The 16,118-nt window shown below is 43.0% G+C and overlaps 1 protein-coding gene across 4 annotated transcripts in view; it reads right to left on the bottom strand.

Annotated features, from left to right (window-relative positions):
• Window positions 1-272: 272 nt before the first annotated feature.
• The window catches only part of ralgps2 (Ral GEF with PH domain and SH3 binding motif 2), a 134,326-nt gene continuing 118,480 nt past the window's right edge, over window positions 273-16,118 (bottom strand). For 3 of the 4 annotated variants that reach the window (XM_072682021.1, XM_072682029.1, XM_072682033.1), the window contains exons 16-21: window positions 14,718-14,795; window positions 11,702-11,807; window positions 9,165-9,257; window positions 8,494-8,599; window positions 7,484-7,575; window positions 273-5,882 (exon numbers count right to left, since the gene is read on the bottom strand). In XM_072682021.1, coding sequence (XP_072538122.1) covers window positions 5,853-5,882; window positions 7,484-7,575; window positions 8,494-8,599; window positions 9,165-9,257; window positions 11,702-11,807; window positions 14,718-14,795 — 505 coding nt within the window. In that variant the 3' untranslated portion in view covers window positions 273-5,852. The remainder of the gene's footprint in view (window positions 5,883-7,483; window positions 7,576-8,493; window positions 8,600-9,164; window positions 9,258-11,701; window positions 11,808-14,717; window positions 14,796-16,118) is intronic. The other variant, XM_072682042.1, reaches the window with a different exon arrangement.

Raw genomic sequence — 16,118 nt, 5'->3', positions numbered from 1 at the left:
CCGAAAAGTAGAGGAGCAAATCCTCCATGAATACCCTTGATTTGGAGGAGCAGGTGTCTGCAGACTTTTGGCCATGTAGAGTGCATTCTTCTAAACGGCGAGGAACCTCATGATTTCCACCCACATGTACCATTATAGATTTACATTACCAGCATAGCACTTCACCACCTACTCACTGCACTGCATCAGTGCTGCATTCGCATTCCCAACATGAAGGATCATACTTCCACATGCAGGGACAATGCATTCATTTAAGAACTTCAGAAACTTGGTTAATAATCCGTCATTTTTTTTATTGTTTGATTAGAAACCTTGAGTGTTACAACACCAGCTTATGTGCAAGCGCTCACACCCACACGTACACAAACCTCAGTGTATAAGAAAGCCCATTCACCTACATTCAAACACATGTAGGACTTGATCCATGATGAGACGTTTTCCGTCATAAGAAACAATCAAAGCATGGGGGTTTCGAAAAAAGGGACTCAAGTGTTTATTTGATGGGTTTTCGGCCCCCTAAAGAAGCCGCGAGCACGTCGCTCTGTCTTCAGAGGTCATAGTGCTCGGGCCTTGGGGTTAGCGGTGCGGGCTACAGGAGGATACAAGTGAAGTGGGATGGCACAGAATGACATCACTGATATCCTGCCTGAATGATAAACATTACAGACACACATACAGAGCATAATCCTTTCACTAACACTCTGTGTCTGTTCCATCCCACTAACACCAGTTGGGTCAAAGGAAAACTACAGACTATGGAAGCCTGTTTCTGCCCCCCCACCCCAAAGACATTAGTCTTAAAGGTAAAAAAGGTAAACACTTTAGTATGTCTAAATAAAGTCAGATTTGTCTTAGAATTATAATTTAGCATCTCATAATAATGACTTAGCATCTCAATTATGAGAAACATTCATTATACAACCGTAATAATTAGATCCTCTTATATGCCTTACTATCTCCTAATTATGACTGAGTTTGTCATGACTTGCCATCTCATAAATGACTTAGTATCTCATAATTATGACTTATGACCATATTACGGTTACGATTTAGCATCTCATAATGACTTATCTTAATTATGATCTCAATGCCCTGAACAGTAATGGCTAAGCATGTTAATGATGAGCTCATAATGGTGAGATAATTAAGTCATTGAGACAGTCCTGAGATACTCTGTATCACATAATGGATTATTCATTATCTCATTATCTCAATTATGACATCATATTTCTTACTGCCATTAATGCCTTAAGTATCCCAATGACTTACTATCTCACAATTATGACCCAGTATCCCAATGGCTTACTATCTCACAATTATGACCCAGTATCCCAATGGCTTACTATCTCACAATTATGACCCAGTATCCCAATGGCTTACTATCTCACAATTATGACCTAGTATCCCAATGGCTTCTATCCCATTATCTCCCATTATGACACTTTAGTCTTTTTTCTCTCTAGTGGCAGAAACAGGCTTCCATAACAGACAAAGCACAACAACAGAGGGGGAAACATATCTGTCTTACATGTACGTTTGTGCATGTGTGTAATGTATACTGTACACATAACAACAGTATTGTTAGTTCAAGTTATAATGCATGTGTGACATACAGGGCGTGCCTTGACAAATGTAACAAGTTGATAAAGAGGGAGGGGAAAAAAAAAACAACAAAAAAACAATATGAACAACACACACAAAAAATGTTCCCATTTTACTGCAGAACGTAAACTCCCAGATTTACACAGTGGCTGGATGTACAATGACATCCAGTAACCAAATGCGTTTGGAACCAATTTCTGCTTTTAAAAATCTTGCATAACCTGTCTGAATAGCGCTCCATGTCCAACTGTACTTGGCAGACACTCGGACAGTGCAGAGGAATGGAAAGAAAGAGACGAGTTACAGTGGCAGCTTGGTTCCTCCAGTCACCTTTTTCTGCCCTCTGATTTTTCTCTTCCAACCACTAAAAGCAATCATAGCTCAGATCTGACAAATAGGCCTTTTTTTAAGAAATCAAAGCCATGGACGTGTGGAGGGGACGAGTGACAAATAGTTTGCGACTGCTTGACCATGAAGTGCATGAAGTGGACAAGGTCAAAGGTTCTTCATATAGAGTGCAACTGCTATCAATTGGATGATGTGGTTGGCTGGTTGTGTGCTAACTCAACCGTTAGCTCAACAGTGCTCTTTCTCTCGGTTTTCATGTCCCCCTCCTCGGTCTCATTCGCTCTCTCCGGCCGGTCTGTCAGTGTATAAAAAGAGTAAAACTCACCTGTCACTTGCCTGTGGCTGTGTGTGTGTGTGTGTGTGTGTGTGTGTGTGTGTGTGTGTACTGAAGCACAGCGATGCACTGCAAGCTGATGACAAAGCTGCCAACTCCGTTCAGTCACATGCTGAAGTTAACACACCATTCCCAACCTCCCACAAGTTCCCTGTGTGAACCACAATGGCTGCTGCACTTCACCTGGACACAGAGCTTCAGCCAACACCGCCACAGGCAAAAGTCTCAATTTAAGCCAATGTGGCTCTTGAACAGTAAACATGCTGGACTCCATTTGCTCCAACGCTTTCTGAGCTTTCTGTGGTGCCTAAACTCCAATCTCACGTTCTTTCACAAAGCCCAAACAGCTGATTTTACCACCTAGAGCCTATGTGGAACGCCCAGACTTAAATGCTCCTACATCCACATTTAGATCCTCAATCCAGTGGAGGATCAGTAAACTTCAAAAAGGCTCTTCATACTCTCACTGCTCGATTACACAAAAGGTTTTCTAAGGAAGCCCATCCAGATTTACAGGTTCCAGAAGACGGTCCACATTTCCGCTCCAGCAAAGCAAGACCAGCTTGAGAAGCACTGCTTTAAGGTGGTTCTTCTAGATGCATTGTATAAAGAACTGACACACCAACCAAACACTGTGCTTGTTTGTGTTGGCTTGCGTTAGTCTGGTTGGTGTGTACCCTGGTCTTAACACAGGGACAGGTTTAACAAACTATCATCACTATTTTATATTTCTGCTCGCCACCAGCAGGCTGTCCTGGACTTTCACAACAACCAGTCTCTTCGAAGCTCTTGAACAGCTCAACGAGAAAAGTATCCACCAAAAAACCCCCCCCAAAAAAACGACGACTCCAGCTTAATTAACGCTCTTAACTCTTAATGCTCCAGAGGTATTAAGCTAATTCGAGCACAGCAATGGTGAGCTTTTAATACTGTTCAGCGCCACATTCACATTCTACAACGGAGAGCTGAGAGGCTCAGGGGAGAGGATCCTAATAACCCAGATTCCGTTTCGATCACAAGTCGTCCCCCCTTTTGGAGAATGTTGCTGGAGGGAGAAAAACAAGTGACTGGAGAACACAGCACAACTCAAGAGAATGGAAGCCATCTACTGCCTTTTGGACTGACAGCGTGGTTATTTCTTGGCATTCCTCCATGACGTCTATATTTTTAAAGAGTGAACGGTACAGCTCTTAATAATTTGTTCTAAGCTTATGTCTCACATCCTCTCTTGCTCCTAACAGAACCAGATGCACAGATAGAACTGGAGGTGCTTGTCTGATTTTTTTTTTTTTTTGCATGAAGCAAAAAAAAAAGAAGAAGAAAAAATAGGCCTATACAGATATTAGATACTAGTCTGAAACACACACCAGTGTGACAGTTTAAAAACCATCCAGCACTTTCTTGTCTCAGTCTAGCCTTGCTTTGATGCTAAGCACTTAACACAGGAAGTGTAGCCAAATGTGCTGTATTAGTAAACTCCCATTTGGTTACAATTACAAAAGTCAAAAACTAGCAAAATAAAAGCAAACACAAAAACATATTAAAACATCAACAAAAAAAAAACTCAAAAAGACTAAATTCAATGTAACAGACAATTAAAACAACCTAGATCTGTGTGCAATGTGACCTACCCAAGTAATACTGCAAATAAAATAAAACAACTCAGTAAACCAAATAAAATAGGAAAATAAAAAAAACACAGATACACAGAGAAATGGCTCCTGGGTAGCATTCAGGGTAGCGTTTTGGGCTGGGAAATTCTGCTAATGTTACTGATGGACACAGCCACGCGTACACCCTCGGGTGACAGCTGGTTAATCCTGTCTGATATGACGGCTGAACTACGGGTGCGAGACATGGCAGATAAAGCGCTTGACATTACAGGCGAGAAACCAATAAACATTCACAGCTTACAAGTGACAATGAAAACGCTCGTGTCCCCGGCACAACAGACATCCCGCCGTGTTTGGGGTCGGCCTATAATTTATGAGAGAGAGAGGGGGGAAAGAAAAAGAAAAAAAAAAAGCGAGAGTTTTGACTATACAATAGGACCCTGTTTTCGAGGCCTGTTCTGCCTCAGTTGTACCATGAAGAGTGAAGAGCACCTGCTACAAAAAACAAAACAAAACAAACAAAAAAAAACGCAACCTCATACGTTCGTACACACACTGCACCGCACTTGCACACCCCCACACAACTCTTGCATCACCACCAGCATTCCATTCATGGCCTCACATGCGTTCTCTCCATCGTTTCAGCATCTTAAACCTTGCACCTTTTTCTGAGGCAGACCGAACAGACGGCTTAGGCGCCTCTGGCCTCACTGACATAAAGATCCCCCATCTCCAAAGCTGCTAGTGTGTCGACTGTGCTCGTGTGTGCGTGTGTAGGTGCAATTTACACAAATTCATACAACAGAAAAAACAAATATCAGCAAGAATCTAATGGATCAGACATTCAAGGAGAGTTGGGAAACACTTTTCATCTGGTATTCATCGAGTATCGGAGCCCTTTTCTCGTTTGGTTGCGAGTGTTGCAATTGTTTTGAACAAGTGGGACACATCCCACTCCCTGCAGTTAAAACCTGCATGTGGAAAATCTTGTGTCATGCTTGCTTGAGCCCAACTCAAGTGTGTGAAAAGACAATCAACTTCTTGTGCGAGAATGTGTGTGTGTGTGTTTTGGGTGAGAGGGTGAGAGAGAGAGAGAGAGAGAGAGAGAAAGAGAGAGAGAGAGTGTGAGTGTGTGAGAGCTATGCCCACACGTGACAAAAACCCCTTTTTAAAAAATCCTTAGAAGAAGGTCCTGAAGAAGTGTCCAGCTTCGCGTTGAGTGGGAGCAGGGGCAACAGTTCCATCAACCCCCCCCCCTCCCTTACGTAAAGTGAACCCTGCTTGGGCTTGGCTCTCGGAGAGGACCACCTCTTTTTCCATCAGAGTTCAGCAATCCAAGAAGGGGAGAGAGGAAACGGAGGACTCTGAGAACAAATAATGCGCTCATAATAAAAATAAAAAAAGGAAGTGAGCAGGAGGTTAAGATCCAGGCGTCTGAGTGGAGCGCAGACTCCAGGAATGAGGCTTGTAAAGGCAGAGGAGAAGGAGGAGGAGAGATGTCCTGGTGGAGGGAGTGCAGAGTTCATCACTTCGGACTAAGAAGAGAGAGTGTGAAGGAGGGAGGGCCGAGAAAATCTGAGGCTGGGGTAAGGAAGAAAAAGAAAGATAGAAGGAGAAAGATAGAAGGAAAAAGAGAGAGAGAGAGAGAGAGAAAGAAAGAGAAAGAAAGAGAGAGAGGAAAGGAGGGTAAAAGAGAGTGGGCTCAAGTCCTCCAGTCAGACGGAGCGGTCAACACACACGCGCACGCACACACATTTGCTCCACTCTGTAAGGCAGTGGTGGTGGGAGGGCTTCGCTGCGTTACTCAGGCTGGGTGATGGCAGTGGAAAAGCTACCGTTAAAAGAGTTCACTCTCCACTCCTCTTCTCTCCCCCTCCGCCCCACTCCTCCAACTCCCCTCTGCCGTCCTTTAGCACCCGCCTTTTAACAGCTCTCTTCCCGACTGATTTGTCCTTTCATTCGAAGGACATTAGATTAGCTGGGACCTGAAAGCAACAGAGAGAGCAAAGGAATTAAAACACTGGACAGGATCAGAGAACTAAAGCTCACAGCTTTCACTTTCATGCATAATCTGGTCTACCACTGTGCACACCCACAGAGGCGAGCAGGCTCAGTGGGTGATAAGGACTAATTGCTGAAGACATTGGTCCTGTACATATATACCATGTATGTATATATGTACACATGCACATTTCAAAAGGCCATTAGGGGTGGGAAAAGGCTTCCACTTCAATAGACCCGGCTAGAGTAGTCTTTCATTACAGGAGCACTGTTCTCTAGTCTTTATGGTGTTTGGGTGTTCTTGCTTTAAAAGGGCTTTTATGCTAAGTGGATTCAACACACAACAGAAGCTTCTATAAACATGCTTCTCCTAAAAGCACTAAAAACCAGGCGCTTTAAGTAAATGAGAGCTATAAATGCACACAGACTGTTTGTAAGAGTGTCTTACTGTTGATAGTACAGAGGCATGATAACAGATTTAAACTGGTCTCGGCAGATAACTGCTGGCAGTAGAAGGCTGTTTAATTTTTTTTTCTGTATTTTGACTATTTTACTGTATTCCTAACTCTACAAAGTACAGCTACTACAGTTGTACTACAGCTTTCATAATCAGGTCAAATAAAGATGAACAATCAGAGGTGTGAAATCAGTGTAATCAAGGTAATTCCTAATAATTAGGGTACAAAATCAGGGCAAATAGAATAGGAAATCAGTGTAATCAAGGTAATGTGTTGACGATTCAAGATGATTATAGCTGCACAATCAATAAGAGCAGCACAATCAGGGTTGTTTAGGGCCCACAATCAGGCTGAATAGGATGCAGAATCAGTGTAATTAGTGGAACATTTTAGATAATGGGGATTGCACAATCAATGAGAGGTGCACAATCAGGGTAATTAAGGGCACTCAATCAGGGTAATTTAGGGTGCACAATCAGGGCAAATAGGATGCCAGATTTCAGGGGTGAAAATTCAAGATAATTGGAGTTGTGCACTCAGTGAGAGCTGCACAATCAGGGTGATTAGGGTAGCAAAATCAGGGTAATTAAGGGTGCAGGATCAGAACAAATGGGATGCTAAATCAGTGTAATTAGGGTAATTAGGCAGCAAAATCAGGGTAATTTGTGGTGAAAATTCAAGATAATTAGGGTTGTGCAATCAATGAGAGCTGCACAATCAGGGTAATTTAGGGCACACAATCAGGGTAATTTAGGGTAATTCGTGGGGAAAATTCTAGATCATTAGGATTGCACAATCAGGGTTATTTGCGGTACGCAATCAAGGTTATTTGTGGTACGCAATCAAGGTTAACAAGGTTATTAGATCATTAGAAGCGTTTTTGGTTTCACTTTGGTGTGGGCCTTTACTTGCAAAGAAACTGGAATCAGCCATAAAACACTGTAACTGGTGCATCCTGATCTGTATTGTTAATCCAGGTAGCTGTAGCCCTAATTTCTACAGTCCGGTATCTGCATCGGTAGACATGAAAATGATATCAGGTACTGTAACTGTGTCAGCGCATCTGTAGTAGACAAGCCTTCAGATCTCATAGGAACAGAAACAGAAGGAGACGGTGGCACACCTACCTGCTGTCTGTTACTCTGACATGCCGCACTCAGGTGTTTAAACCACAGCAGAGCATTCATTCTGTTCCCTGCCTGGAACTTGTAAGAGTTTCCTGCACACACGCACACGCACACACACACACACACACACACACACACACACACACACACACACACACACACACAATTAGTCTCTGTTCCACACTGAGCTCTTGACTGGCTGCTCTCTGCCAGCACGTTTCCTCACTTTCTCTACTCCCACTCTACTCCACTCCTTTCTCAATCTCTATTTTCTCTCTGAACTCCATTATTCCCCGGGAAGAAGAACATCCTGCAGGTGCAGCGTCTCTTCTTCATTCTCACACTTTCTTTCCGTTTCACACACACACAGCTGTAATGATGTCAGATCAGGAATCCAAAGCAGGGGGAATGTGGACCAGATGAGGCGGAAAGAAATTACAAGAATGCGCTCAGCATGTTTCAGTGGTGTGCATGGCTGGCCTGACAACTGCTGAAAATGCCCATACGTCAGTATGCTAAACAGCATATCACTGCTCGGCAGTGCTACACCAAGTACTTAATAATCAAATTAAGAACTTACTAACTAAATAAATGCATACATAAATAATACTATCTGTATTCCCTCGGTTACAGGAGAGTAGATGCAGCCCAGTTAAATCCCAATTTAAGGATCGAACCCCAGCCAGTTAGTTCAGGTGCCATGAAACCTCAAGCCATAAATATAGTATTGTGTTTTAGACATCTAGACACATTTTCTAAAACCATTTATCTCAGCCATAAGAGTGTGTTTGCCTGTAAGAACATCATAGCATGTGAAAACATAAAAAAAAAAATAAGAAAACATAAATACAACCAAAAAGCACAACAAATGTCTCATATTGAGGAAAGTAGTTGATTTATGAAGATTATATTATATACAGGTCATAGCTAGAGACTGCTCTGTACAGTGAGGACACATTTTGCTTGCCCGTTAGCTTGGCTGGCACTGCACAGGTTTGTTAAATGCTCACCATGCTCAGAGTCCGTCAGCAGGAACACGTCGGGATGCTCTGGGTCATCTGCCATCATGGCCATCAAGCCCACAACAGACACACACTTACTGGAGGTGGACTTAAACTAAAGCAAAGACAAAAAAAAAAAAGAAAGTGGGATACAAAAGAGAAGAAGTGAGAGAGGTGGTCAGCCCCCCCCCCAGCCACAATAATTTCGCATGCCTTTGTGTAGCTTCTCTGTGGGTTGGCATGCAAGTGTTTACATGTGCGCATGTGTGCACTCGCTGCATGTGGTTGCTTTTAACTCGGCCAGTGAGTGACAGCTGGTCCACGACTGATGATGTCATACAGCTCATTATCCAATGAGTGTAAGCAGCTGCCTTTGCGGACGGCACATGCTGATTACCCAGTCATTAGGAACCCTGCTTGTTTGCATTCTTTCGTTCTGAAGCGTTCTCCCTGCGGCTACTGGGAAATTACAGGTCTCTTTCCCTGAGCGGCAGACCAAGCTGTCCGCAAAGTCCCTTTTCCCCTTCTCATCTCTTTTTATCTCCCTCTCACACACACACAATGGAATCACAGAGCATTAATGCACAGCAAGCGCAGAGCTTGACCTGAGGCAATGTGTACAGAATCAGTAACTGCTGATTGAGACTTTAAGGCATGGCTGCTTTGTGGGAGACACTTACATGCTTCCTCTCAGTGGCTTTGAGAGATTTGGCAGTGTAATAGTAGAGCTGAGTACCACACAGAGCTACCCAGTACTTAGTCCATGCAGCCACCTAGAAAGACACAGAGAGACAGAGATAGTGAAACAGAGAGAAAGCATTAATCATAGATTTTTTTTCCTGACTTTTACTCCCCCCCCCATACATATTCTCCCATCACATGCAATGCTTCTAACATTGAAATGGCAATGACCGACACATATCCCCTCTCAGCTGGTCCAGAAGTGTAAAGGGTGTCCTTTAGGGGTGTTTACACTTCTTGACTTTAGGGTTAGCCCAAGCACATGAAACATCAATTTCATAACGCGGCATAACGCTGCTTTAACTTTCAATAACACTGAAACTTTAATTTCAACAGGAAAAAAAACAAAAGGTGCTCTCCCTGCCACACTTTCACACGCTTATAAACCCCTTATGCTCTGTGTTTTTTTTTATTACACTTCAAGGTAGAAATGTTAGTTTAAGGGAAAATGCCATGTGTAGGGTACACCACTACAACCAGACGTTTGAATGCAAGGTGGAGCCAAACTCCAGTGAAGTCGTCCTGGCAAATGTACCTGTACCTGTACGGTGCAGGAGGAGCAGGAGGGCTCAGTGTGAACAGAAGAAGGCTCATGAGAAAACACGGAAAGCACCATGATCTCTAGGTTCCAGCGGGAAAAAGTGGAACATTGAGTAACAGTACATTTTTTTTGTAGTTTTGTGTGTGGATAAGTGGATAAGAATAAGTGGACCTGTGTGCGAGTGAGGCTGCCTCTGTGCCGTTGAGACACAGCATGTGCGGCAAAGGGAAACGACTCGGACGCTTTCGTTTTAGGGTTGACTATTTTTGTGCACAATTTAGAAAAGAAGGTACCCTTGGCCTTTTTCAAACTGAAGATACTGTGATTTTCATGGCAAATATAAACATGTGCATTCCACTAAAACGTATTTAGGACTGCTTGTGTGAATAGAGCAAATCTTTGATGTAACAGGGATTTGAGTGGGAAACAGCCAGTCACGCTCACTAATGCCTTCCCCATTAGCACATACTAACATCATTTTGTTGGCCCTGTTTTCCAACAAGGACAGAAGAATTGAAACACATACAGAGAGACAAAACAGAGGAAGTGGTTTGAGAATCCCAGTCTTGACTACATCATGAATAAAACTGAACTTTAAAAGGGGCAAATGTTCCTACAGAGAAGGAACACATTAACTCAGCCCAATAAAAGTCTAATGGACTGTGCGTGTGGCTGTGTGTGTATGTGTATGCTCATTTGTGAGTCAGCTACCAAAAGCAAAGGACGCCGTCTTAGCATTTAAGTTAATGGCGAAGATCAGATAAGTTGATACGACGGCAGTGGCCTGTGTTAAAACGGCAGCGGCACAGTGCTGCACGGCTATTGAGCAAAGAGTCCTAGCCTCTTTTCATATCTGCAGCCAATCAAATATCTCACCTTTTTCCAAGCAAAGCATGTGAGCAAAGCCCATTTATTTATTTATTTTAAAAAAAGGTACAAAAGGCCAGGGTGTCAGGTAGGGAAAAGGAAATGATTGGTGGAAAAAGTGGAAGAGAGATAGAATGGGAAAGAGATGCGACTGTAAAAGTCTCCCTCTGCTCCAATAATGAGACTTTAAGAGCATGTCTTTTACTGCTCTGGCTCTTTTACACACTACACACACACACACACACATAAGCAGTGCAGCAGGACGGCAGGGGAGGAGGGTTGGGTTGACTCAGCAGTGTGACAGCACAACTGAGCAGAGAAATGACAGAGAGGGAGAAGGGGGGGGGTAGTAATAAAGACCTAAATTCCTGACCAGCAGTGTGTGTGTGTGTGTGTGTGTGTGTGTGTGTGTGTGTGTGTGTGTGTGTGTGTGTGAGAGAGAGAGAGAGAGAGGTGTTTTGGAAAAGATGATTGTGAGCAATGAGAAGATGAGGGTGGTGGGAGTAGGGGTCTGAAGAGCGTGTTTGGAGAGGAACCAGGACTGAGAGATGAGAACAGGTGGTGATGATGAGGTGTAAAGAGATAAGCAGATGAAGCAGGTGGTGAGCGATGGTAACAAGCAGAGGAGAGCTGGAGGAATGCAGGTGAAGGCTAAAACAAGGCCAGATGAACACTGAAGTACCATTTGGACTAGACAGGTTTTCTACAAGTAATGAAGTAATGCTGCTACAGGAAACGGCATTCGCAGCCAGGAGATCCAGAGAGCACAACTGACTTAGCCTCCTCTGGATGGGTGGGATGGTATACCTACACCTTTCCAACCTCTCATCTCGTAGATGTAAACAGGCCGTTTCTGTGTTCCTGTGACTTAAAAGGTGGATATCAGATGGCTGTCCAGTATTGGGCTTTATTCTAAAAGCACAGCGAGCTCAAACACTCCTGAAACCTGCATTATGAATGGATGGAGCTAAACTGCAGTAGACGAATTTAACATTAATATGCATACAGTTACAACCCTAGTTCAGAGGGATGGAGGAGGCGAGTCATAGAGGTGTATAGAGTATGTACCGTGGGTTTCTTGCCCTCCTTGAGGAGGGTTTTCCTGCGCAACACTCCCTGGACAGTCACTGCTCCGGGGTACAGGTGCACCGCCAACTCCTCAGACTCTGCAGAGCTGCAGAAACACACATACATATATATATACACACACACACAGTTACACTCTTGCAGCATGCAAACAAAGGACAGGTTACACATTTTTAAGGCATTGTAGGCATATTTAGTGGTAGACCATGCTGCCTTTCAACCCAGACTCATCATGCCAGTAAGGACAGGCACACACGGTTAAGTTATAGATTATCTAATGTATCCAAGGAAATTTAGCCAAATTTAACCAATTAATTAGCCAATTAAACAGGACAAATGATGCTCTCTTACTGAATCCATGATATGCTAAGACAATTGCATGGTGTCTCTCAATGCCTACCTCTACTAACACCTGATTCCTCATATGAATTACACTCGATAAAGAACCAAGAGCCTGGTGGCGTGAATAACAGCATGTCACTCATCTCAACTCTAGATTTAGATCATAAACACTCATCATTTAAAGCAAACATACACGCAAAACACACAGAGAAAGTGTAATAAGAGGGAGGATGAGGCAGAACCCACACCGCAGAGCTTTGATCTGGAGAAAGAGCGAGTGAGAAGACACCTCAGGTGAGGCCTAAGGAGCAGGTATAGCTTTAATATGCAATTCACTCTTCGTTAAAATTGTAAAACAAACAAACAACAAAAGAAGACAGACCAAAGGGGGAGGCAAGGCTTTGTTTAGACAGTTACTAGAATAAATTTACACCTGATGTTTTCTCTAATGTGATATGTGGGTAAAGCCTGGAATGAACTGCAGAGAACTCAGTTCCCCGCGATGCTCCCTCAACCGTGCTTCACAGTTGGGATGAGGTTTTGCCGTTAAGAGTGCAGTGTTCCTTCTCCTCCATGCATAACGTCTTTTGTCTCAACTCTCTATAGAACATTTTCCTCACAAGCATGCACACCACACTTGGTCAATGTTTTTCTAATAGTGGACACACAAACAAGGTTTTTGCAGTTTGCAGAGTCTTCTCCCGTTACCCTCGGAACAGTGAATCCCATTTTATCTCTGTGGTCTCATCAGTTCTTTGGTTTGTGACTTTGGTTTCTTTAAACTTAGCTTTAAATCTTTTTGTTGTCCTTTCACGCTGCAGCCACGCCCTCCCATGGCCGCGTTCAGACATTTCTTTAGAAATGCCTTCAAACACAGAGTGGTTCCAATATGTGCCTTCTAATTTAGTTTGAACGGAGACATACCCCAAATATTTGTGTGGTCTGTTACCTCACTATCCCACCACTGAAAACCTCCCTCGCTGCTGCCTGTCGACCATTTTCCCTGCTCTCCAGCGAACGTGGAGTTGGACTGACGCTAGAGTCGAATGAACTCCAATCTGAGGGAAGCCTGTTCACATTGCCACACAGAAAACACATCTGTGCCTGAGGATTTGGACCAATGCTGTGTGAATGTAGCCTTTGTCAGGGCATGTTGCCATATGCAGATATATAGATATAATACTTACACGACATTCAGTACGCAGTCTTCTCTGGCAAACTCAAAAACCTCAATGCCATTTGATTTATTTCTTCACAAAGCAGAATTGCAGACAGCTTGCTTGTGGCAAATAAATGGTTGGTGCATGATTATTTTTCTCGGTCTTTAATTGTCTCTTTTTAAATGTTCCTTTAACCATGAAAAGCTATGTTTTTCCTATTTTTTTGGAATTACAGTTTGTGGTCTTCTCCTTTTTCCTTTACCCTCAAATTATGAAATTCTGATATTATGAACACCTGAAAGATCCGTTACATTGTACATCCGTTATAAGTTACTTTGTACACATTTGTACAGTTTTGGTTTTGCATTTTTGCAAGCGCACTAAAGGACTTTGCATGATACACCTAGGTCCCCGTGTAATCATTGGTTTGTAGGAGGAGGTGCTCCTGGCATTAGCATGTTGTCAATTGGGTGGGTAGCCTTTTCCCAGATAACACAAGTGAACAGACTCATTTCACCATTACTTTGTTACATTACTACAGCAGGACCAACATGAACTCGAAACTAGCTGAAATTCGCCAAATGAACGTGCTTCCATGCAGCAATTATATTGTAGCTAACAGAAAAGGAGGAAAAGAGGCATGCAATGTTTATTTCTTGCTGCTTTTCCTGTTCTTTCTTAGTAGTTTAATGGGTGGTGATAGCCTGCCTCGCCTCAGCTTGCTGTAATTGGTCCAAAAATATAAACCATACAATTTTTTTTTTTTTTAAACGCGCAAACGAACTGGACCATGGTTCAGCTGATCCGGGCCGAGACCGCCACTTTTGGTTGGACCTAAATTTCAGTATTTAGACTGTGGTTCGCAGCACCTTTTTTACACCTATTTTGTAGTCCAGACCAAACAAGATAGGTAGGAAAGGACTGTGGAAAATTATCGAACACTACCAAGTCGGAATACACACACACACAGACACACACACAGACACACACACACACACACACACACAGAGAGAGACAACTGTCAATCACTTTCTGTAGTCTCCCTTCCTCGCTCTTTCGCCATCTGAAATTGAGAGGTAGTTGGAAGCTGGCCTAGCTTTGGAGCTGTATTTGAGAGAAGTCAGAGAAAGAGGCACAGACATCACAATACACCCCACCTCCCCCCTCCCACCCCACATAAGTAGCTGCCACAAGGAAAGACTTTGTTCACTCATAACAGGGAGAGGGTTTGTAAAAGAGTGGCTGCCTCAGCTGCAACAACAGGCAGATCAAGCAGCAAGCTGAGACAGAATACCCAACACCCACGCACACCTTCAGAGAAGCCCATCACCTAGGGTCACTGCAAAAATACACACATCTTCTAGCACCAGTATACACAGAGTGTGCAGCTAGTTGGTCCAGTCCACAAGAAAAGGGGCAAGGGAAAGAAGAGCGAGGGAAAGAGAAGAGGAAGGAGAGAGGGAAACAAAAGAGCGCCTCATGGTGACAGCTATTACCTGCTGGGCCTCAGCCCTCCTCTGCAGGACATGCGGCCCACTCGCGTGACTGGGCCCAAAGAGTGGTAGAAACGAGTCCTGTAGGGTGTCAGTCACAGCAGTGTATTGATCAGTCTCAACCATCTCTCTCTCACACACACAAACACACTTTGTGAAAAGTCTGGAGACACATAGTTTTTCAAAATGAGCCTGTTGTCCTCGTGTGCAAAGCTATAATTATTAAATATTAATCCTTAAAGACCAACCAGGCTGATTTTAATCCAACTTGAGTTGCTAGAAAAGTTAAGTAAACCCTTTGGAGTTGCCTGGAAGTCACAATTATAGACAAACACTATCTAACTAAGAACACAAACAGTGGTACTGTCATGTCTGTCATTGAGCATGTTTAGATGGTAAACATCTACAGTGTAGGCTAGAAAAGGTAAGTGAACCCCTTGAATTTAATAACTTGTAGACCTCCCGTTTAGCAACAATTATACCTCAATTAAACATTTTCAGTGGCTGCAAATAAGATTAGTACAGCGCTAAGGAAGAATTCTGGACCATTCTTTCTGCAAATGTGTTCATCCGTATTTTTAGAATGTCTTGTGGGCACAGTCTTCTTCAGGTCATGACACAGCAGCTCAATAGGGTTCGGGTCAGGTTTCAGATTTTTGAGCCATTTCAAAAATACTAATCTTTTTTTTTTTTAAGTTGATTTACTTGTGTACTGCGGGTCACTGTCTTGTTGAATCACCCGACGCCTCTTCAGCTTGAGGTCATGGACTGCTGCTATACACTGTGTTTGTCTATAGTTGTGACTTAGATACTAATGCGACCACATTTTTTAGCACATCAAAGCAGAAATCCAGATAATTTCAAAGGATTCACTTAGTTTTTCTTGCAACTATATCTATGACAATTACAAAAAGCACTGCCCATGTGAACAAAGCATGTGCAGCACTTACAGCTGCTAAGAAGGTTAATGAAGGTTTTTTTTTTTAAAGGAATTAGAAAATAAAGTTACTTTACTTATTAATTGTTAACTATTTTCACAATAATGGCTTATTTTAATTTTTTTTTATGTGAAAACACTCCAAGTTTAATGTGTCTCCAAGCTTTTAACGGGTGGTGCACACACAGCAGCAGAAGGGTCCGCCGTCTCTTTTCTGCTCTGACAAACCTCTAAAACACAACAATAGTCAGCCTCCATCATAACACTAACGCAACACATGGTTTCAAGCTATGCAAAGAGTAAATTAGGACATAAAGCATATGGAGTTTTAGGACACTGGTAATAGCAAAACTCCTGAGACCATTATCCCTGAGGGACTCTCGCTTTAACAGCACAGCAGTGGATGTTTCTCAAATCATCCAATTCGATCCTAGATCTGCTGGGCAAGACTTCAGGAAGATATTCAA

Source organism: Salminus brasiliensis, chromosome 1 (assembly GCF_030463535.1).
Source record: "Salminus brasiliensis chromosome 1, fSalBra1.hap2, whole genome shotgun sequence".
NCBI lineage: Eukaryota > Metazoa > Chordata > Actinopteri > Characiformes > Bryconidae > Salminus > Salminus brasiliensis.
This window is presented reverse-complemented; position numbering and strand designations above follow the sequence as displayed.